Source organism: Canis lupus, chromosome 30, assembly GCF_048164855.1.
Source record: "Canis lupus baileyi chromosome 30, mCanLup2.hap1, whole genome shotgun sequence".
NCBI lineage: Eukaryota > Metazoa > Chordata > Mammalia > Carnivora > Canidae > Canis > Canis lupus.
This window is the reverse complement of record NC_132867.1, coordinates 38297738-38322632: the sequence shown is the minus strand read 5'-3', so window position 1 is coordinate 38322632 and position 24895 is coordinate 38297738. Positions and strand designations below refer to the sequence as shown.

The 24895-nt window shown below is 37.3% G+C and overlaps 1 protein-coding gene across 3 annotated transcripts in view; it reads left to right on the top strand.

Annotated features, from left to right (window-relative positions):
• The window catches only part of DSCAM (DS cell adhesion molecule), a 732791-nt gene that overhangs the window by 470692 nt on the left and 237204 nt on the right, over positions 1–24895 (top strand). For all 3 annotated transcript variants that reach the window (XM_072807037.1, XM_072807038.1, XM_072807039.1), the window contains exon 10: positions 23189–23308. In XM_072807037.1, coding sequence (XP_072663138.1) covers positions 23189–23308 — 120 coding nt within the window. The remainder of the gene's footprint in view (positions 1–23188; positions 23309–24895) is intronic.

Below are 24895 nucleotides of genomic sequence, written 5' to 3'. Positions count from 1 at the left end.
TGGAGCCTGCTTCTCCCTCTGCCTCTCTCTCTCTCTCTCTCTCTCTCTCTCTGTGTGTGTGTGTGTGTGTGTCTCATGAATAAATAAATAAAATCTTTTTAAAAAATTTTTGAAAATAATTAGAATTCATAGAATTTGCTGAAATCCCATTAAAATAAACCCCACAAGTGTAGAAACCAACTACAAACTCCACTAACACCAAAACCAAGATTTTATTTACCTAAAACATGAAGCCTCAAATAATTAGCACCTAAGAAATGTGTGCTAGAAGAAGTGTGAGTAGGACTTAATTAATAACTAGGCTTTCCCTACATTAACCCATAAAGTTCATGAGCTCCTACTGTATTATATTTACTCTATTTAGCACTTTTTATAATATTATTATTTAGATTGATGGTTTTACAAATGTTTATCAAATATTTTTTGTCAGATCACAATTTTTATTTGTTTTTAATTAAAATTTACTTATTTGAGAGAGCAAGCATGAGCAGGGGGAGGGGTGGAAGGAGAAGCAGACTGCTGAGCAGGGAGCCCGACGCTGGGCTGAATCCCAGAACCCCAGGATCATGATCTGAGCCAAAGGCATATGCTTAATCAACTGAGCCACTTAGGTGCCCCTCAATCACACTTTTTCTGATGATTCATAAAATAGTAACTTTTTATTTTTTTAAATTTGTTTTACTGAAGTACAGTTGACACATAGCAAATAGTAGCTTATTGTGTTTTTTTAGTTTTAGAACTGTGAAGTTAGCTTCAGTTTAGAAATATGTTTTGCTCTGCCCTTCTGTTAAGTATTAGACCTCTCATTAATTTAGGAGGCTATAACAACATTTATTAAATTAAACAAAGTGGGGTACCACTCATTTAGAAATTAAAATAGGGTGGTGTAGCTTGTAGATAAAATTGTCAGGGAACTTGATGCATCTAAAATGTAAGTATTGGTCTCATTTCAAATCTTTAGTCTAGTCATCAAATTCCCATGAAGGTTCTACTTATCTGCAAAATGAGCTGCTGCTATTCTGTAAAGTCTCTTGGCTACACACATGTGATTTTATGATTCTGTAAGAGCTGTATGTGTTCATCTCCTACTATAGTTCTCACCTGCATTGCAAAAATAATTGTATTAAATTAAATTCTTATGTTAATGTTGATTATTTGCATTTTAAAATCTCCATAATTGGACTCTCAGAGTAATTTTTGGGAGAGGTTGATTTCCATTATTTTCCAGGTAGTTGATAGATCTGAGCAGATTCTTTCTTGGGCAGCAGATTCCTATGTCCTTTCTCAATCTTTGGACCTTGTCCTCATGACATCTCTTCTGGATGATGAGTAATGTACTTTCTGTGGACTTGCCAACAAAAGAAACTGAAGCATACTTAGAGTTTATATAAAGAAACCAACTTTGTATTTGTAAAAAAGATTTTCCCTGAGTAAGAAAATATATTTTCAGTCGCATACAAACTAAAAATACAAGTGACATTTTTTCTCTTTCTACCTTGTGCTTTTGAGTATAAGAATAGGAATGCATGAATCTGTTTCTCATTTTTTGAAGACAAATAAAAATGGGAGCCAATGTAGTATCCATTTCCCAAATGTTTTCTTATAAGAGGAATTGACTCTTACCGTTATTTGTGAAGGGCAAAGCAGTACATCAGCCTATTTCCTGAATAATCTGCTCTGAAGGCTGCAAGTCAGGGAAAAGAATTGTTAGACAAAAATGGACATGCATGCTGTTTGTATCACTTGCCCTTACAGGGAAGGTAACCAGATTTTTTTGACCAAAGGCAGAGCTCAGATTAACTGAAGTTGAACCTACCCATCTGGGGTGATGTGGTTGATCACAATCTGATTAGTGGCTTCATGTGGTTGTTCTTCAAATATGTCAAATAAGCTTCTGTAAATCACCAATGAGTGAAGATAGTTCTGAAAAAAGGAATGTGCTTCACAAGTAGGTCAGTGGTTGGGTAAGTAGCCAAGGACAAGATGTGGGACAGTAATCTCAGTCTAGACTTAACCATAGAATCTCTTAAGAGTCTTAAGAAAATGCTGATAACTATTTTCTGGCCCCAATTAATCCCAATTAAAGAATAATCTTTAAGAGTAGATCCACCTTTCATATCTCTGGGGTATTCCCTCCTTCTACCCCCCCCCCCCCCCAAAATCACCTGTTGGTGGTTCTTACATTTTGTCACACATTAGAATTACATGAGGAGCTTTAAAAGTCCTGATGTCTAAGTTGCAGCCCATACTAATTAAATAGCCATCTTTGGAGGTGGGGCCCAGGGATCAGTAATTTGTAAAATCCCCAAACTGACTTAGTATACAGCAAAGTCAAGTCCTATCACCCCAGGTAATTTAAATGTGGAGCTAATCATTTCTTGGCCTTTTGGCTAAGATCAAGTGTTGAATATGGAGCTATTTTAGAAGCCTGGACTTTATAAATGTGAAGAGATGTCATTAGTGACTTTAACCAGGTCAGTGACATGGCCTGATTTAGCTTTTTAATTATAACACTAGCAGTTGTTTGAAGAATGGACTGGTCCAGGAAGTAAGGGTAAGAGTTAAGAGTCTATTTTGGAAGTTTAGGTAAGATGAAAAGTGCCCTGAATGAAGGTGGTAATAGTTAAAGTAATGAGAAGCAGTTGAATTTGCAATACATTTTGAAGGCAAAGCAAACAAAACATGTTTATAAAGTGAATGTTGTGAATGAGAGGAAGCACAGGTATTGCTTAATAAGGTAAATAGAACTCTTTAACAGAAGTGGGGAAGCAGCAAAGAATAGTAGTGTAACATAGGGAACAATGACATGGGAGAAGCAAGAGGGTCCCGACCCAAGGCATTCCAGCATTTGAGATTCCAGGAAACAGAAAAGGAAAAGGAGAAGTCCAGCAGACTGTGGGGCCCTGTAAACAAATTAGGAAGTATATCAAGAAACACAGGTAATAATGTATGTAAAATCCCACTGGAAATAGAAAAAGGATATCCAAGAATTGGTCATGGGCAGGGGTGGGGGGATTGGTCACTGGACATAGACAGATGGACTTGTTTATAACCATGAAGAGTTGTTCATGGTTATAAACTAGCCCTGATTAGTAGGGCTAATGAACACAAAGGGAGGTGAATAAATGTGTGGAAATTCAAGAAAATATGATTATTTTAATATTTGCAGAAACATTGCTATCATGGGAAGCAGAAAAATGGAGAGGAAATTGAAGAGGACATGAGACAAGAGAAGTTTACATGCTAATGGGAATTAGTAGAGAGGAAAGAAGTATGTGGCAAAGATAATGAGATAATTATAGGATCAAATCCTTGAGTTAGTGAATGGAGATTGGATTCTTTGCACCAATAGAATATGTTAAAAGCAGTATAGTAAGAACTATTGTGGTGGTATTCCAAAAGATAGAATCAACTGAAATGGTTGGAAATTTCAGGGAGGCAGATTTTGGTTCATGTACCGTGAAACACAAATTAGAAAATCTATTGAATGGGGCCATCAAAGAGTAACAGGTAATGGATCTGTCCTCCCACCATTAAAAATAATCTATAAAACTGGGGGAAAATTTTATAAAACAACCATTTCCAGGCAGTGGAACAGGAGGCAGAGGGTCGTGATCCTTGAAAAAATGGAAGTATATGAATTGAGCTCCAAAATTTACCCCAATTTACCCCAAATTTCTGCATGGGGCACATTCCAAACCATGGCAGAGGGATACAGAGCCCAAGCAGATAACAGTGATCTTGCTGGGTGGAGAATACAGATAGAAATTTATAACTATTGAGGTGTGGGATTTTTCAGGACAGAATACTGGGGAGTGGTGAGCTCTTCAGAGAAAGATTTCTAAAAATTTCCTTTTGAGTCTTCAGCTGAATACTACACTTCACATGCATAGATGAGACTTCATGAAGTCAGCTACAGAACAGCTACCAGGTAGATGTGAAATGAATAAAGACTTCAGAGGTTACACAGTGCTGGGATATATTGGAGTTCTGAATAGCCAGAGTAGAGAACACATGGGAATTCAGGTAAAATCTCAAAGAGGTCAATAAGAGGAGGGCTAATCCATCTCTAAAAGAAGGACTACTCTATACAAAGGCTTAAAAAGGCCTTGAGAGAGGCCTTGACAAAATAAAACTTCACCAGTAAATTAAATGTCTGCAAGAATAACATTCAACACTCTTTTTTACAAGAATTTTTTTTAATTTTTATTTATTTATGATAGTCACAGAGAGAGAGAGAGAGAGAGAGAGAGAGGCAGAGACACAGGCAGAGGGAGAAGCAGGCTCCATGCACCGGGAGCCTGACGTGGGATTCGATCCCGGGTCTCCAGGATCGCGCCCTGGGCCAAAGGCAGGCGCCAAACCACTGCGCCACCCAGGGATCCCAACATTCAACACTCTTAAAAGGAAGTAAACAAAATGCATACTCTCAATCGCATATTCACAATGTGTTACACATAGTTACTAGATATGTGAAGGAAGAAAATGTGAGCCAAAAACAGAAGGAAAAACAATTAAAAAGCCAGACTAATGGGCATACAGAGGTTGGAATTAGCAGGAAATTTTTCAAGCAGCTATCATCTTATTTCAATGATTCAAATGAAAAGATATGTGCAATAAGTGAATACATAGGGAATGAAATAAGGGATATGTAAAACTTTTTTTTTTTTGTAAAACATTTTTTTAAGAATTAGAAAGAAATTCTAGATCTGAAAGACATATCTGAAATGAGAAATTCACTGGATTCATTTATATATAAAATACTAGATACTGCAGAGTAGAGGATTACTGAACTTGAAAAGAGGGTAAGAGAAATTATTCAGATATTTTCATGGAGAGGTAAAAGATGGAAAACACAGTAAACACTGACTCACTGAATTTGGGAAAATATCAAACACTCTGATGTATACATAGTTAGAATCTCAGAAAGAGGTGGAGGGAAAAATTTATTTGAATAGTAATGATTGGAAATTTTCCAAATGTTAAGAAAAATATAAATCTATACATCAAAATGACCAAAGAAACCCTCAAAAAATAAGCACAACGAAAAACCATGCCATGGCACATTCTAATTAAATTATTAAAAAATAATAATAAAGTACTAAAAGTAACCAGAGAAATTTGACTTGTTACATCAAAATGGCCAGTAATAAAACTATAGACTACTCATCAGAAACAATTCAAGCCAGAACAGAATGAAACAATATCTTTAAAGTGCTGAAAGGAGGGGTAGAGGAGGAACATTTATCAGTCTAGGATTCTATAACCTGCAAAACATATTCTTCAAAAATGGAGGTGAAATAAATACATTTTTAGACAAATAAAGGTTTAAAGAATCACTAACTATATATTTACTGCAATAAATATTAAAGAATGCTCTTTGAACTAAAAGAAAAGAATTCCATGTAAACTGATCTATAGGAGGAATGAGGATTGCTTGGTATGATAAATTTATGGCTAAAGATAACATACACCTTATTACCATTTTTGTTTCTTTTTTGTTTTGTTTTGTTTTTTTATATTTTGTTTTTTTATAAATTTATTTTTTATTGGTGTTCAATTTGCCAACATATAGAATAACGCCCAGTGCTCATCCCATCAAGTGCCCCCCTCAGTGCCCATCACCCAGTCACCCCCACCCCCCGCCCACCTCCCCTTCCACCACCCCTAGTTTGATTCCCAGAGTTCATTTCCTTTAAAAATATTTAGAGGTTTAAACAGTAATAATTTATAACATGCAAAAATAAAATATGCAATAATATCACAAAGAACAGGAAGAAGGAAAGTGGAATTGTACTGCTGTAAAATTCATTCTGTTATACATGAAGTGTTATATGATTTGAACATAGATGCTGCTAGTTAAATATGTCCAATGCAAACTCTTGAGCAATTATCAAGAATGAAACAAATAAGTATAGATATTAATCCAACAGAATAAGTAAAAGAACATTAAAATATCCCCAATTAGCTATGGGAAAAAGGTAGGAAAAGAGAGACAAAATAAAAAGAACAGATGGAAAATAGATGGAAAACTTTGATACAACTATATCAATACTTTATTAGGTATAAATGTACTAAACATGTCAGTTAAAAAGCAAAGATTACCAATCTAATTAAAAAGCAAGATTCAAGTACATGGTATGCCATGGTAAATATAAAAACATAAATAGTGAAATATAAAATGGCATAAAAGACAAATCATAAAAAGCATGATTGGATGTATTAATATTAAATTAAATCTCAGGTAAGGAATATTACTATAAGCAAATAAGGACATGTTAAAATAATAAAATGGTTAGTTCATCCATAAGACATATAAATCTGAAATACACTGGGGGTTATTCTGTATGTTAGTAAATTGAACACCAATAAAAAATTTTTAAAAAATAATAAATATTCAACATACAAAAAAAAAAAAAGAAATACAGATGCACCTAATAACAGAAATCCAAACACATGATTACAAAAGAAAACTGAAAGGAATAACAGACAAATAAATAATGACAATTAGGAATTTCAGCTCTCCTTTCTCAATAATTATTAGGATCAGAAGGAAAAAAAAATCAGTAAGAATAGAGATTTAGACTACACTATCAACCCATATAACCTAATTGATATTTATGAATTATATCCAACAACTACAGAATACACATTCTAGAATTCTGATCACCTGAACATAAGAATGTAAATTTTGTTGTTTAAAGCTATTAAGTTTGTTGTGATTTATTGCAGCAGCTATAGAAAACTAATGCAAAGACAAACATCACTATAGTTCCTGCAGACATTAATTAAAAGGATAATAAATGTTTTGGATAATTTTATATCAGTATATTTGACAATTTAGATCAAATGATCAATGATTTCAAAGACATAAACTATCCAATTAGATACAAAAAAGAAAATTTGATTAGCCCCATGTCTGTTAAAAGTTTGAATTTATTATAAGAAAACTTTCTCACAAAAACTGAAGGCTGAGAGAGCCTAATTTGTAAGTTTTAGCAAGAATTAAAGAAAGAAATAATAGCACCTTTATGCAAACTCCTTCAGATAATCCAGGAAAAGGGAAGAGTTCCCAAATTTTTAGACACCGCATAACCCTAAGATAAAAGTTAATAAAGACATTGCATGCAAAAAATTTTACAAACTGTTATTGATCGTAAATATAGGTGCAAAAAAATTACAGTAATGTAAAGAAAGGATAGCATATTATGACAAAGTGGGCTTTATCACAGGAATAAAAGCTTGGTTTAATATTCAAAAACTAATCCATTGAATTTACCATATTAACAAAATAAAAAGGAAAAATCACAGATATAAATAAGATAGATGAAAGGAACTTACTGCAATTCAATATCCATTCTAGATTTTTAAAAAACACTCTCAATTAACAAACAATAGTAACTGTCTCACTAGAATAAAAGGTACCTATGAAAAATCCATGTTTCGTACTCTTTATCCTTATGATTAAAAAAGAGATAAGAATGTCTACTCTCAATATTTCTATCAGTACTTTAGTGGTTATAGCCTTTGCGCTTAGACAAGAAAAAGAAATACAAGGCATAGCATTTGTGATAAAAGGCACAAATGTACCTACATGTGCTGATGACATGGCTGTGTACAGAAAAATGTTAACAAATATACCAATACAAAAGAAAAAGAGAAAGGAGTCAAAGTACATCAATATTAAAACACAATGAAACACAAAGGAAGACTGTAACAGAGGAAGTAAGAGACAAAAAAAAAAAAACAAGACAAATATAAATGTATTTGTAAATGCCCATAACAAGTCAGTCCTCCCCTATCAATAATTACTTTAAATGTAAATAGAATAGACTACTGATACCCATAAAACATAGATGACTCTGAAGAACAATATACTGAGTAAAAGAAGCCAGACACGTAAAAAAGAGTAACATATTCTACACATAACATATCATAACATATTCTATTTGTATCCATTTATAAGACACTCCAGCATAGAAAACTAATCAACAGAGGTAAAAATCAGAATGGTTGCCACTGGGAAGAAAAATTTGGAACTGACAAGGAATGGATATGAGGAAACTTTTGGGAGGCAATGGAGATATTCTAAATCTTTATGGGGTATGGGTTTTGTGGATTTATGCATTTGTCAAAACCTATCAAACTGTACACTTTAAAGCTGTTTATATATAAATTGTACTTCAATTTTTAAAATATTAAAAGATAATATTCCTAAGGTTCAAAACTCTTTGAAAATGAAATAATTAACTAACTTACTTTCTAAAATAACAACTTTCCTACCAAAAGAGGTTTGTTAAAAATGGGATTGTGTTTTGAAAGGAACTGTATAATAGAAATAGATGTCACAAGTTAGTGACTGTCCTCAATAAATAGAGCCTCCCTTCTGGCTCTAGTGCTCAATGATTTAAAATGAAAGGCTATTATTTAAGCATTCTCTTCCTCACAGGCTGTATCATCTTTTATAACACATGTAGAAAATAATCTAGCTTCAACATGACTTTTAGTAAATCTATTTTTGTTAATTCTTTTTTAAAAGATTTTATTATTTGAGAGAGAGGGAGAGAAAGCACAAGCTGGGGAAGGGGCAGAGGGAGAGGGAGAAGCAAACTCTCTGCTGAGTGGGGAGCCTGACATAGGGCTTCATCCCAGGACTCTGGGATCGTGACCTGAGCTGAAGGCAGATGCTTAGCTGACTGAGCTACCTGGTGCTCCTATTTTTGTTTTCTTTTACAGATTTTATTTATTTATTCATGAGAGAAAGACACACACACAGAGGCAGAGACATAGCAGAGGGAGGAGAAGCAAGCTCCCTGCAGGGAGCCAGATGTGGGACTCCATCCTGGAACTCTGGGATCACACCCTGAGCCAAAGGCAGAGGCTCAACTACTGAGCCACCCAGGCACCCCCCTTCATCCTTCTCTTATTTCATCATGAAACAGCAGTGTATTCAGCAGATACTTGTAATTGCTAGGCTCTAGAATAGTCACTAGGATGATGAATGGTCATTTCTTCCCAGTGAGAGCCCCCATCTAGTGGGAGAGAGACAGGTGACATCCTCACATGGTGATGTAACAAGCTGCAGAAAACTATGAAAGAAGAGGAAAGTTACAAAATTTAGGTTAGGAGACATGTGAGGCAGGTTTCTGGGGGACGGGAGGGACCCTGAGGCATTAAAAAAATACAGCAGGGAGTTACAAAAGAAAGGAAGGCAATATGTTCCTGGAAGAAGGTCAGTCATCTGCAATGGCAGGGTGGCTTGAGACAGCAGATGCGCTTATTTCCCTAGTGTGGTAGAATGGTGTGGCTGGAGAGCAATAGGATGAAGGGTGAAACTCAGAGCTAATGATCTAAAGCAAAAAGAAAAAAAAAAAAAAAAAAGGAGTCATACAGAATAAAGTGAGACCAGGAGGTCAGAAGCCCAGAGGGGAGGCCTCCATGGTCCACATGAAAAGTGGTGATGGTTGAAGCTAAGGTGATAGTAGCAGGGATGGCAAACGTGGGGTTAATTCAGAAGATATTTTGTAGGAATTGGTGGTCAATCGTTGAGAAAAATGTTTGAGAGGCCTTGATGACAGACGTTCTCCCCAAGAGTACCTGGCCAAGGACTATGGTGGGTGTTGGAGTGGAACTTGGGATATCTCATTGTCTCCTCCATTCTCTATCTGCCCACAATACAGAATAATTGGGACAGGGAACTTTCTCTGTGGATGGCTCAGGCCTCTTGCCTTCGATTGCTAGAAATTAGGCAGCTGCTCAAATTTCAGCCTTTAATTTGAATGGCCAAGTAGTTGAAGTTCATCATCACTTCAGCTGGATCATATTCTGAATCAGCTAAATAGACATTTTTGGTAAGATGAAGATGAAAAATCTTATCATTTTATTGCCATTTAGAATGAAAGACTATTCACATTGCAAAGTGTGGACTTACCGATTAACTTTGGAACACAGTTGGTTCATGAAAAAAATGCAAAGGTATAGTTGGGGAAACAACCCATGTGAAAATAGCAAAAAGCATTAGAGGATAATTATATAGGTCTTTAGTTAAATCTTTGAGTTAAGAAGTGTTTTTCTTTTGATGGCTTTAAGTTTTAGGTCCAAGATGCAGCTTGGAAAAAACAGAACTAGAATTGAGAAGCTTAGAGACCTTGAAATTGCCTTGTCACAGCAAGGGTGGTTTGGGAGCCTTCAAGTGATAGACTATTAATTACAAGAGCAAAATGAACTCTAATAAGGGAAAGACCAGTGCTTGATATGTTCAAAGAAGGCTTCATGGAAGGAGTGAGCTCCATCAGCCTTGATGTGAGTAGGAGTTAGATGGAGAATAAAAATGCAACAATCTGAGCTACTGTCTGGCTCCCATACAACTTTATCATTAGCATCTTTCATCTAAATAATTCACTAAAATGTTATAAAGGAGTCTTGCTTCTCCACCAAATACCCCTTCTCTCTGTATCATAGAAATAATAATAATAAAAGAAATAATAATAATAAATAATAAAAGAAAATTCAGCTTGGGTAAAAAAAAAAATTCAACTGTTGGTCTCTCTGTAAGAAAATCAAGGTCCACATTTCTACTTGTGCATTTTCTATGTGACTTTGAGAATGTGATTGAATCTTTCTGATCTTCAATTTCCTAATATGTAAAATAGGAACAATGAGGCTTACCTCTTGGAGTTGCTGAGATAATTTAACTAGGTAACAATTGGTATGCCCTTGGCACCTGGCTGGCAGCAGAGCTCTCGGATTACTTTCCATGGATAAGTAGAGGGGACACAGGTATCCAGGCATATGTTTTGAGGTCAGGGAGAGATAGCACCAGCCAAGACATAGAGGCTGTGCCATAGAGTTTGCCCATCTGTCTATTGTTATCAGCAAGTATGTACTTGATGGAAGAAGTGATGGGGAACTACAAATGTCCTTGAATGGATTACCTTAAGAAAGAAAGACCAGTCTGGTAACAGTTGATTGGCTGTGCTGTGTGGACAGGAGAGCCAAGGCTGCTTGGCCTGCAAGCCTGCCTCCCCAGACCTCTTCTCTGCCTCCCTTCTTTCTTCTTTTCTTGTTTTCAGCCCTGGAAAACTGTTAGTTGTGTAAGTTTAAAAAAAAAATCCTTAGCCCCTCTTTACCTCCATTCTCTTACTCATAAAATGGAATAATACCTAATTGAGATTTCTTTTTTTTTTTTCTAATTGAGATTTCTGAGGGAAATAAAATAGTGCGTTTATCACAATGCTTGGCATAGAATAAGCACTCGGTGGATGATGATACCCCTCTACCCTTGTCCCTCTGTCTGTCCCTTCCTGCCATTCATATCCACACAGTTTTGGAACATGATTGAGGACACACTACATAGAAGAGGCCATGGGGCAATCCAAGCATTAGGCAATTCATTAGAATGAAGGCATTGGGAATATAGTCTAAGGGAAAAGTAGAATATGTTTTTGAAGAAACCACAGCAGTTGGGGTAAATTGCATTCAAGAGGTAAAGGTGACAACGAAGATAATTCAGCTGAGGTGTAAAATAAATGGGTATGACAGCAATGGAGTTTGGAGGCTGATTCCTAGTTATTCCTTCTATTACAGTCCTATGACCTAGGGTCATTATAGATCTTAGCTCAGTTTTTGATTGTCTGGGTCATTGGCAAGATTTATAGAGACTTAATGTAAAATACATTAGCTGTTATCATAGGGGAAATTAAAAGAAAAAAGAAAACAAAACAATCCTTAGCTCTTATGTGCGTGCCCCATGGCTTACACTGGCTGTGGACCAATGATCTCCCCAATGTCATGCTCAGTCGAGTGACCTTGGCATTAATGAAGCCATTTGGAGGAAAAGCACTAGACTTAATGACAGAACATACCTGCCCTTTGCTTCCTGTTATTGACTCTGCATCACCAAGAGGAAAGCTGCCGACCTGATGGTTTTCTGTGATTCTAAAGGAGGTCAGTGTTCTCATACTTGTTTATGTCCAATGAAGTATCTGTTGTTTCTGGCTCTTAATGATGAGCTGCCACATGGAAAACAAATGCTACACAAAAGACATCTAGTTAGCCTTTATTTAGCAAGGAAAATAAGTTATATGAGGCCACTATCTTATTGCTATGTTCAGTGACCCAATTTTTGATACCATATATGTACTATCCTTTTACGTCATCCATTGATGCTTCCAACAAATATTTATTAAGCATGTGTTTTATTCAGATATTCTGAGTGTGGGGTAGAGTGGTGATCAAAGCAGAGATACCAAGTTCTTGCCCCATAAAACTTATATTCCAATGAAAGACAGAGACAATAAACAAACAATGTTAGGTATCTGTATGCACTATGAAATCAAAACTCCATAGGAGGATTGAGAGTGATAGGGATAGGAAAAGTATGTCAGGTCAGATGGACAGGGAAAGCCTTTCTGATGACTTTTGAGCAGACATGACTAAGATGAGAGGACAAGTCTCAGGGAGCTCCAGGCAGAAGGACCAAGCATGAAGACCCGAGATCGGAGTGTGCTTTGTGTGTTCAAAGAGCAGCAAAGAGGCCAGCGGGCTCCGTGTTGCCTAAGGGAGGAGGGAAAGGTTGGGGGGCAAGGGCCAGGCCATCTTTCTGGCTGTGACAGGAAGCCATTGGATTTTAGTTTCCACTGTCATAAATTAAGTCTTACCTAGACTTTGACCAATTACCATCTTGACTAAATGCCATCCAGTAGAGAATGGCAAGATTTATGAGCATGCCCCCCCCCCTCTCTTCCTCCCCACCACCAAATAACTCCCAGTTTTACGTTCAGTAAAACTGAATCCCTGTCCATTTTGACAGCTTAGGGAAGTTTACATCCATTCTTTGGAAACATATAGTTTCCTGGAGGCCATGAAGTCCAAACATAAAAAAAAAAAAAGGACTATATCTAAGATTGAAAAAGACCTGTCCTATTATAAGCATACTACTATTCTTCTCTTAAAAGCTACAAAATATTTCTTCCTTGTAAAAAACAAACAAACAAAAAAAAACAGACCAAGCCAAAGATCACTATTTTGAACGGCCCCCATTTTAGACAAGGTGAGCAGAAAGCACCCTCCAAGGAATCCCTGGGGTCTTCAGATACCGTCAGACCCCATGGGTCCTATGACATGATTTGGGTATTTTGGGAGATATGTATCTCAAATTACTCTTTTTGGGGGGATAGAGGTAATGTTCATGCAGTTATCATTCACACAAGTGAATGGTAAGAATGGTTTATGTTGCCTTTAGGGGATGTGACATAGTTATTTGCTTGAATCTATCCTTTTCATTTTCTTAATCACCCTTCTCCCCACTGAAAAGCCTTTCTATTGGAAAACCAACTATATCAGCAAACATGCTCACTACAACATAAAGTCTTACACAAATAAAAGGAAACCAAAATATAATTTTATTTTTTCAAATATTTTATTTATTTATTTATTTATTTATTTATTTATTTATTTGAGAGAGAGAGAGAGAGCACAAGCTGGAGGGAGAGAAGTGCAGAAGAAGAGGGAAAAGATAATCTGAAGTAGATTTTATGCTAAGCACAGAGATGGACATGAGGCTTGATCTCACAACCTCAAGATTGTGACCACAGCCAAGACCAAGAGTTGGCCATTTAACTAACTAAGCCACTCAGATACCCCCAAAATATAATTTTAAAAAAAGGAAACAGGGACACCTGGGTAGATCAGAGGTTGAGCATCTGCCTTTGGCTCAGGGCATGATCCTGGAGTCCTGGGATCGAGTCCCACATCAGGTTCCCTGCATGGAAACTGCTTTTCCCTCTACCTGTCTCTGCCTCTGTGTGTGTGTGTGTGTGTGTGTGTGTGTGTGTGTGTGTGTGTGTGATGAATAAATAAATAAAATATTTAAAAATAAATAAATAAATAAATAAACAAACAAACAATTTAGGGTAATTATAAGCCAGACAATACTGAGTATTAAGTCTTTGGGTCGTATCGTGAGTTTTAGCTAAAATTGGAACAGTTCTACCTCTAGTCTGTATCTCCTTGGCCAGAATCCTCCTATAATGCTTAATACTCTCCTCCCTGAGAAGAAAGTAGGGCTATCCTACTCAAAGCCTTTGGGCATTGAGGTCACTCTGATGTGTAGTATTAACTTAGCCATGCTACTTTGGACAAAGTCTATTTTCCTATTCCATAAAACTGTAACAATAATACCTATTAGTTGTTTGTTCAACAGATATTTTCAGAGTACTTTCTGTGTTCCATTGCTGTGCTGCATGCTGGGGATACAATGGTCTGTGGGAAATGAATGGTTCTTATTCTCATATGGTGTAAAGCATGATGGAGGACACGGGCAATGAAACCAGCAATACCAGACATGCTTGATAAAGGCAATAGCAGGGTAACATGGTTCTGTGGGGATACTTAATCTCGTCAATAGGATCAGAAAGAGTATTTCAGACAAAATGGGCTTTGAGCTGAGATGTAAATAAGAGAAAAACTGTTAAAGAAATTCAGAAGTTCGTGTGAAAACCCAGAAGCAAGAGCAATCTTAGGAGCTGGATAATAGAGTTTTAGCACACTAGAGAAAAGCCTGCAAGAGGGGAATGTTGAGAGATGAAGCTGGAGACCAGGAACCCTCATAAAAATCCTTCAAAATAGTCTGGACTTTATCAAGGGATAATGGGAATGCACTGGTGATTTTAAGTAGGAAGTCACTTCATGCAGTTAGTGTCTTGCATTCTTCAAGCCACTGAGTGGAGAACAGATTCAAGTTGGGCAGTAGGTTCCAGGTAGACAAGTGAGGATGCTACTTGAGAATCCAGCCAAGAACACTACTGGCCTAGTCTCAAGGGGAGTTCCTCTGAAAGCAGAGTTTGAGGTATATGATTGGCTGCCAGTCACTTGTTTGAGATGTGATTCCTGGATTCCGGATTGAGAAATGGGGAAGAGGAGAATGAGATCAGAAAGGGAGGAAAAATCAATTAAAGTTGCTTTAGTGGGATTGTTGATGCTGTGGGCAGTTGGGGCTCATTTGTACTGGGAATCCTCTGAGGAATCACACAAAACAATGATTCTCAAAGTGTTGTCTTTGGACCAGCAGCCTCAGCATCACTGGTAGCTTTCTTACTTCAAGAAACATAGTGTCCTGGATCCCTTCTCAGATCTACTGAGTTAAAACTTTGCAAGATAGGGTTCAGAACTTGTGTTTTAGTCAGGTGATTCTAATGCCCTTTAATGTTTGAGAAACACAGACACAGAATGTGCCTCAGAACCATTCCATGGGATTGGAGAATGGAGAGGAGGGGGATGCTCCCTCCACCATCTTTCATTGTTATATGTTTGCCTCCCACATTTCTGGGTTGCACCAGTGAAAGTGAGTAAGCACTTGTGACTCTGGAGAAGGTCCTGAGACAGCAAAGAGAGACTCATCATGCTCTTGGTGTCATATCCTGGCAAGTACATGGAAGTGTCCAGCCATTGGTGTGCTGAAACCATATGGATAGAAGATACATGGCATTTTACCACACACCATGTCTACCCATTGTGACTAGAGTCTGGCAGTGAAGATGAAGATAATTTGAGGACATGTGATAGATTTTCAAGGAAGAATCATCAGTACCTGATACAAGTAGTTGAAAGAGGAAGATATGAAAGATGATTCTCAGTTTTATGGGCCATTTCCATCTGTAATTACCTTACACTTGCAATATGTCAATGGTTATTTCCCATGTAAACCTCTTTGATAAGTTTTTAAGTAATGTCCCTTTGGATTAGAATCAAATTGAGGGGAGGGGTCATAGATCAATTATAATTAGATGTACTTCCAGAGGAAATACAGGAGATTAGTTACCCCGTTCATTTGACAAGGGGTTTCCTTCTCTTAGCAGATTTTAGCCAAATAGAGCATAGACTACAGATGACTGCATATTTACCTTCCACCTGACAAGAGTGATTTTGGCATGGTGTCTTAAACTTTGCAATCTATCCTCAATGTTGATTACTTTTACCAGAAAACTTTGCTCTATATGATCTCCAGAATTTTTCCTAGAAATACTTTTCTTGGCATGAGATAGTCTTCCTTTATCACCTAATTTTAAATATATTTACATTTTATTGAATATGTATGTCTCAGAACACCATCTAAATGAAGTAAAATTGCTTACTGGTTAAGCAATACTGAACAGACCCATTGGTTATATAAATTATTTAATTTGCAAGTTGGGAATTGTGTTTGTTAAGGATATGTTAAAGCTGGACATACCTACATTTATTAAATTAACCAGTACTCCTAGGACAGTTAATATCCTCCAGGCACTGTTCTGAGAACATCTGTAATCTTAATTCATTTGATCCCGATACCAATCCTATAAAATAAGTGCTGTAATTATCCCTAATTTGCAGATAAGGAAATTGAAGCCAAGAGTCATTTGATAACTTGCACCAGATCATCCAACTAGAAGAAGCAGGGCTGTAGCTCAAACCCTGGTGTTTAGTCCTTGGCTCCATACTCCTAGCCATCACTTGTCTCTTTCAGAAACATAGCAGTGAGTTCCATCTCTAGCTGCTTCTTGTGTTTTGCTGTCATTCCCTCCTCCTTGGCTGTTTATGACAAAAACAATATTCACTATGGTTCAAATCATTTCAACATGCTTCTAAGCTTCTAGCTAACCTAGACTTTGATCTTACTCCCAGTCCATTCATGTGATGGTTATAATCTCTATTGATCTGTACCACATAGACCCATGTTTCTGTCTCAAAATAATAATTCTGAAAATTGCAAGTCAGACAAGAGTCGCTTTACCAGGAACTATGGAAAGGAGGGGAAGAATGCTCACATTTGCTAGATGTCTGACATAGCATGGACACAATACATCTCCTCTCACATAATCCTGTGACTGTCTTTTTGGAAGTTCATCCCATAATTAATCATTGACTTTTATGGAAAACGTTCTGAGATTCTAAAACCTTCCAATGCTGCCTTTTCTAGAAGTATCTGTATCTTCTCTTTAAGAGAACACTCAAGGGGGGGCAGGGCAAGATGGTGGAAGAGTAGGGTCCCCGAGTCACCTGTCCCCACAAACTTACCTAGATAATTTTCAAATCATCCTGAAAACCTATGAATTTGGCCTGAGGTTTAAAGAGAGAACAGCTGAAACGCTACAGAGAGAAGAGTTTGCACTTCTAGCATGTACAACTTGTTTTTAGCCACTCTGCACTGAGCAAAATGACTAGAAAGAAGAACTTACCACAAAAGAAAGAATCAGAAACAGTACTCTCTGCCACAGAGTTACAGAATTTGGATTACAATTCAGTGTCAGAAAGCCAATTCAGAAGCACAATTATAAAGCTATTGGTGGCTCTGGAAAAAAAGCATAAAGGATTCAAGAGACTTCATGACTGCAGAATTTAGATCTAATCAGGCCGAAATTAAAAATCAATTAAATGAGATGCAATCCAAACTGGAGGTCCTAACGATGAGGGTTAATGATATAGAAGAAAGAGTGAATGACATAGAAGACAAGTTGATGGCAAGGAAAGAAGCTGAGGAAAAAAGAGAAAAACAATTAAAAGATCATGAGGAATCATTAAGGGAAATGAATGACAGACTCAGAAGAAAAAAGTCTACATTTAATTGGGGTTCCAGAGGGCGCCAAAAGAAACAGAGGACCAGAAAGTGTATTTGAACAAATAATAGCTGAGAATTTCCCTAACTTGGGGAGGGAAACAGGCATTCAGATCCAGGAGATAGAGAGATCCCCCCTAAAATCAATAAAAAACATTCAACACCTCGACATTTAATAGTGAAACTTGCAAATTCCACAGATAAAGAGAAAATCCTTAAAGCAGCAAGAGACAAGAGATCCCTAACTTATATGTGGAGAAATATTAGAGTAACAGTAGACCTCTCCACAGAGACATGGCAGGCCAGAAAGGGCTGGCAGGATATATTCAGGGTCCTAAGTGAGAAGAACATGCAGCCAAGAATACCCTATCCAGCAAGGCTCTCATTCAGAATAGAAGGAGAGATAAAGAGCTTCCAAGATAGGCAGAAACTGAAAGAATATGTGACCACCAAACCAGCTCTGCAAGAAATGTTAAGGGGGACTCTGTAAAAGAAAGAGGAAGTCCAAAGAAATAATCCACACAAACAGGGACTGAATAGGTATTATGATGACACTAAATTCATATCTTTCAATAGTAACTCTGAACGCAAATGGGCTTAATGATCCTATCAAAAGACGCAGGGTTTCAGACTGGATAAAAAAGCAAGACCCATCTATTTACTGTCTACAAAAGACTCATTTTAGACATAAGGACACCTACAGCCTGAAAATAAAAGGTTGGAGAACAATTTACCATTCAGATGGTCCTCAAAAGAAAGCAAGGGTACCAATCCTCATATCAGATAAATTAAAGTTTATCCCAAAGACTGTAGTAAGAGATGAAGAGGGACACTATATCATACTTAAAGGATCTATCCAACAAGAGGACCTAACAATCATGAATATTTATGCCCCTAATGTGGGAGCTGCCAAGTATATCAATTAATAACAAAAGTAAAGACATACTTAAATAATAATACATTTATATTGGGAGACCTCAACATAGCACTTCCTGAAAATGACAGATCTTCTAAGCACAACATCTCTAAAGAAACAAGAGCTTTAAATGATACACTGGATCAGATGGATTTCACAGATATTTACAGAACTTTACGTCCAAACGCACATGAATACACATTATTATCAAGTGTACATGGAACTTTCTCCAGAATAGACCACATACTGGGTCACAAATCAGGTCTTAACAGATAGCAAAAGATTGGGATTGTACCCTGCATATTTTCAGACCATAATGCTTTGAAACTCGAACTCAATTACAAGAAGAAATGTGAAAGAAACTCAAACACATGGAGGTTAAATACCATCCTGCTAAGAGATGAAAGGGTCAACCAGGAAATTAGAGAAGAATTAAAAAGATTCATGGAAACTAATCAGAATGAAGATACAACCGTTCAAAAATCTTTGGGATACAGCAAAAGTAGTCCTGAGAGGGAAATACATAGCAATACAAGCATCCCTCAAAAAACTGGAAAAAACTCAAATACACAAGCTAGCCTTGCACCTAAAGGAACTGGATAAAGAACAGCAAATAAAACCTACACCCAGCAGAAGAGATTTAATAAAGATTTGAGCAGAATTCAATGAAATAGAGACCAAAAGAACTGTAGAACAGATCAACAAAACCAGGAGTTGGTTCTTTGAAAGAATTAATAAGATAGATAAACCATTAGCCAGCCTTTTTAAAAAGAAGAGAGAAAAAACTCTAATTAATAAAATCACGAATGAAAAATCACAACCAATACCAAGGAAATACAAACAATTTTAAAAACATATTATGAGCAATATGCCAATAAATTAGGTAATCTAAAAGAAATGGATGCATTTCTGGAAAACCACAAACTACCAAAACTGGAACAGGAAGAAATAGAAAACCTGAACAGGCCAATAACCAGGCAAGAAATTGAAGCAGTCATCAAAAACCTCCCAAGACACAAAAGTCCAGGGCCAGATGGCTTCCCAGGGGGAATTCTATCAAACATTTAAAGAAGAAACAATACCTATTCTACTAAAGCTGTTCTGAAAGATAGAAAGGGATGGAATACTCCCAAACTTGTTCTATGAGGCCAGCATCACTTTAATTCCAGAACCAGACAAATACCCCACCAAAAGGAGAAGTAAAGACCTATATCCCTGATGAACACAGATGCAAAAATCTCAACAAGATATAGTCAATAGGATTGAACAGTACATTAAGAAGATTATTCACCATGACCAAGTGGGATTTATCCCCAGGATGCAAGGCTGGTTCAACACTCGTAAAGCAATCAATGTGATAGATCATATCAATAAGAGAAAAAACAAGAACCATATGATCCGGGCAGCCCAGGTGGTGCAGCGGTTTAGCACCACCTGCAGCCTAGGGCGTGATCCTGGAGACCCTGGATCGAGTCCCATGTCGGGCTCCCAGAATGAAGCCTGCTTCTCCCTCTGCTTGTGTCTCTGCCTCTCTCTCTCTCTGTCTCTATGAATAAATAAAAAATCTTTAAAAAAAGAACCATATGATCCTCTCAATAGATGCAGAGAAAGCATTTGACAAAATACAGCACCCATTCCTGATCAAAACTCTTCAGAGTGTAGGGATAGAGGGAACATTCCTCAACATCTTAAAAGCCATCTACAAAAAGCCCACAGCAAATATCATTCTCAATGGGGAAACACTGGGAGCCTTTTCCCTAAGATCAGGAACACGACAAGAATGTCCACTCTCACCACTGCTATTCAACATAGTACTAGAAGTCCTATTCTCAGCAATCAGGCAACAAAAAGAAATAAAAAGCATTCAAATTGGCAAAGAAGAAGTCAAACTCTCCCTCTTTTCAGATGACATGATACTGTACATAGAAAACCCAAAAGACTCCACACCAAGATTGCTAGAACTCATACAGCAGTTCGACAATGTGGCAGGATACAAAAATCAATGCCCAGAAATCAGTGGCATTTCTATACACTAACAATGAGACTGAAGAAAGAGAAATTAAGGAGTCAATCCCATTTACAATGGCACCCAAAAGCATAAGATACCTAGGAATAAACCTAACCAAAGAGGTAAAGCATCTATACCCTAAAAACTACAGAACACTTCTGAAAGAAATTGAGGAAGACATAAAGAGATGGAAAAATGTTCCATGCTCATGGATTGGAAGAATTAACATTGTGACAATGTCAACGCTACCCAGGGAAATTTACACATTTAATGCAATCCCTACCAAAATACCATGGATTTTCTTCAGAGAGTTGGAACAAATAATCTTAAGAGTTGTGTGGAATCAGAAAAGACCCCAAATAGCCAGAGGAATATTGATAAAGAAAACCATAGCTGGGGACATCACAATACCAGACTTCAGGTTGTACTACAAAGCTGTGGTCATCAAGACAGTGTGGTGCTGGCACAAAAACAGACACATAGATCAATGGAGCAGAATAGAGAACCCAGAAATGAGCCCTCAACTCCATGGTCAACTAATATTTGACAAAGCAGGAAAGACTATCCACTGGAAAAAGGACAGTCTCTTCAACAAATGGTGGTAGGAAAATTGGACAGCCATGTGCAGAAGAATGAAACTAGACCATTCTCTTACACCATACACAAAGATAAAGTCAAAATGGATGAAAGATCTAAATATGAGACAAGAATCCACCAAAATCCTAGAGGAGAACACAGGCAACACCCTTTTTGAACTTGGCCACAGCAACTTCTTGCAAGACACATCTATGAAGGCAAGGGAAACAAAAGCAAAAATGAGTTATTGGGACTTCATCAAGGTACAAATCTTCTGCATAGCCAAAGAAACAGTCAACAAAACATAGAGACAACCTACAGAATGGGAGAAGATATTTGCAAATGACCTATTAGACAAAGGGCTAGTATCCAAGATCTATAAAGAACTAATTAAACTCAACAGCAAAGAAACAAACAATCCAATCATGAAATGGGAAAAGACAGGAACAGAAATCTCACGGAGGAAGACATAGACATGGCCAACATGCACATGAGAAAATGCTCTGCATCACTTGCTGTCAGGGAAATACAAATCAAAACCACAATGAGATCCCACCTGACACCAGTGAGAATGGGGAAAATTAACAAGGCAGGAAACCACAAATGTTGGAGAGGATGTGGAGAAAAGGGGACCCTCTTACCTTGTTGGTGGGAATGTGAACTGGTGCAGCCTCTCTGGAAAACCGTGTGGAGGTTTCTCCAAGAGTTAAAAATAGATCTGCCCTATGACCCAGCAATTGCACTGCTGGGGATTTACCCCAAAGATATAGATGCAATGAAACAGCAGGACACCTGCACCCCGATGTTTCTAGCAGCAATGTCCACAATAGCCAAACTGTGGAAGGAACCTTGGTGTCCATCGACAGATGATGGATAGAGAAGCTGTGGTCTATGTAAACAGTGGATGCTGTTTGCTTCATGTTTGCTTCAACATGGATGGAATGGGAGGGTATTATGCTGAGTGAAGTAAGTCAGTCATAGAAGGACAAACATTATATGGTCTCATTCATTTCGGGAATATAAAAAATAGTGAAAGGGATTATAGGAGAAAGGAGAGAAAATGAGTGGGAAATATCAGAGAGCAAGACAGAACATGAGAGACTCCTAACTCTGGGAAATGAACAAGGGGTAGTGGAAAGGGTGGTGGGTAGGGGGATGGGGTGACTGGATGACAGGCACTGAGGGAGCACTTGGCGGGATGAGCACAGGGTGATATGCTATATGTTGGCTAATTGAACTCCAATAAAAAATATATCAAAAAATAATAAAAATAAATAAGAGAAGACTCAAATACTCCTAGAATCACAATAACTTAACTCAAAGCATTTGCTTTCTCTTGGCAGGTATGTTCTAAACAAAATGCATGTATATGTTTCAAGTTAAGAAGCATTTTTTTTCAGCATTTCACAAAACTCACCAAAAACTCAGTTAATCTGTTTTTTAATAGGCGCACTTTAAAGCCATCATGGTACCTGACTTCAGTTAGCCTCCATTGTGTCCCATTGGCTCAGAAGAGTGCTAACATCAGGAATAATGGTCTATGTGTCTTCATCAGATTTTTGGGAAAAGTTCAATATCATGCTGTGTTCTTTATTGCCTTTAGGGGTTGCCTATTAATTTTCCCTTCATCTCCTGTTAGAAGAAGAAGAATAGATACCAACTGCTTTGGGCAGTGCACACCCAAGGGGAATAGTTACTCTTAATAATTACTCTTTGTTAAGTTGTGGTCCTGATTCTGTTTTCCATGGAGTGGATTGCTGAAGATCTTCCATAACCAAATAAAAAACAGAATGTCATATTCGTTTGGTTAATTCAAACTCCCACACATGAGCTCAGTTTTTCCCCAGGGCAGAGTAAACTTCAGTGTGCAGAATCTCATTGGTCTAAATAAGAAAAATTTCTTACACTGAGGTTGCTTTCCTAATGTGTTCCAGCTCACACAAATACTGTGTTTCAATTTTCCATATATGTCACATGTTTTTTTAATATATTTCCATGTTCATTAAAATTCTTGGAATCCTTAAAATCATACCTAAAGGTATTAAAATAAGTTGTGTTCTTGTGTTAATTAAGGGTGATATTTCTCTCTTTTCAGTTCCTCCCAAGTTTGTGGTTCAGCCACGGGACCAGGATGGGATTTATGGCAAGGCTGTCATCCTCAATTGCTCAGCTGAGGGCTATCCTGTACCCACCATAGTGTGGAAATTCTCTAAAGGTATGAAGTTACTTGGTTTGCTTGTTGTCTGCCAAACATGTAATCGAAAGAATTAGATGAGCATTTTGAGTCTGTCCAGACATGTTTCTGGCAAGTAGATATGTTCCCACCTATACCAAGTCTGTCCTCTCACCTTCTGGCCCAACCTAAGTGTTTTTATTTGGACCAGGAAACTGGTCCTGTAGAGCATGCTCTGGGAAAGATCATGGATGAGGCAGGTGATTCGATGGAATTTATTTCAGTACCGGGAAAGCTCTGCATCTCCTACCTGTGTAGGCATAACCGTGATCCTCTTGGAGAGCATGGCACATCCCTACATGTGCAGGCACAAGAACTAATTGTCAGAATTGCTAATTGTTTGAAAAGCATTTCCCCAGGATTTGTACATATGACATTAAGTGGGTTTAGAAGGTTAAGAAAATAAAAATTTTTGATGGATTTATATACCTGGTTATCTTAGAATACACAAATTCCATATCATCCGCCTGGTATATTCTTTTAAAAGCACATACATCCATGCCTTATTTTGAGCATCCAGTGTTCTTTGTCTTCACTCCTAATCATGCTTTCTCTGCAAAGGTGAAGCAGCTTCCTCAGTTTTAAAGTAACGCTGTAAACCTTGCAGGAATAGAAACATGTCTTTGGGAATATTCTAGACACCATGAAGATCATTTTGTCCATCTTATCATCTTCTCTAGGGAAGGATTCTTAACTGTGCTTATCAACATATTGGAGTTCTTTCTCTTTTCTCATTGCCTCATTTTCACTCAGTAATTTATTTATCAAATGGTTGAAGGTCAAAAGCATGTGGGTGGGATAAACAAACAAATAAATCATTGTCTCTTTTCCTAACAATCTAAGGCCTACTACGTGTGCTTAATTGTTCTGAGTGTATTATTTGTTTGCTTTATTACGATTTGTATTCCAGATGTTGCTTTTTAAAGTAACATGTTGCATTTTCTTATTGTGAAAATAACAGTGAAACAAGAGCAAAAACAAATGGGTCACTTCCTCCTCTTTCCTGCTATATTTCCTTTGGGGGGGGGGGGCGGGGAAGAGAAGAGGGAGGGAAGAGGGTGTGAGAAACCACTTCATTGCAGGAGGGACTCAATTAAATTTTTAAGAATTCCCTGAGGCTACTCCCCTGTAGCCTGCCGCAAACATTGTCCATGTGAAAGCACTTTATTCAGAAAGCTAAAGCCTGTTATTCAGAGTATCTGCCCACATGCCTTTTTACTTTATTTTTTTACTTTTTACTTTAGGCTGTATTTGAAGCCTCGTGTTGTATTACATGAAAACAAATAGCATGCATTTAACTTAGTTTATATACATGTTCATATATGATATTATGAACATTTTCCACAACACTTGCCTTCTTCAGAATTATTTCTTGTATTTGGCATTGTGCAAGGCTCCCTCTTTCTCCTTGAGATTGTTTTCAGTTTCTCACTAATATAAACTCCACAGGGTGAACATCCTTGGATGTGATGTGCATATGTGTGATTGTTTTCTTCAGGTCAATTCTTAAAAAAAAAAAAAAAAAAAAAAAAAAAAAAGAGATTTTATTTATTTAGAGAGAGAGCGAGA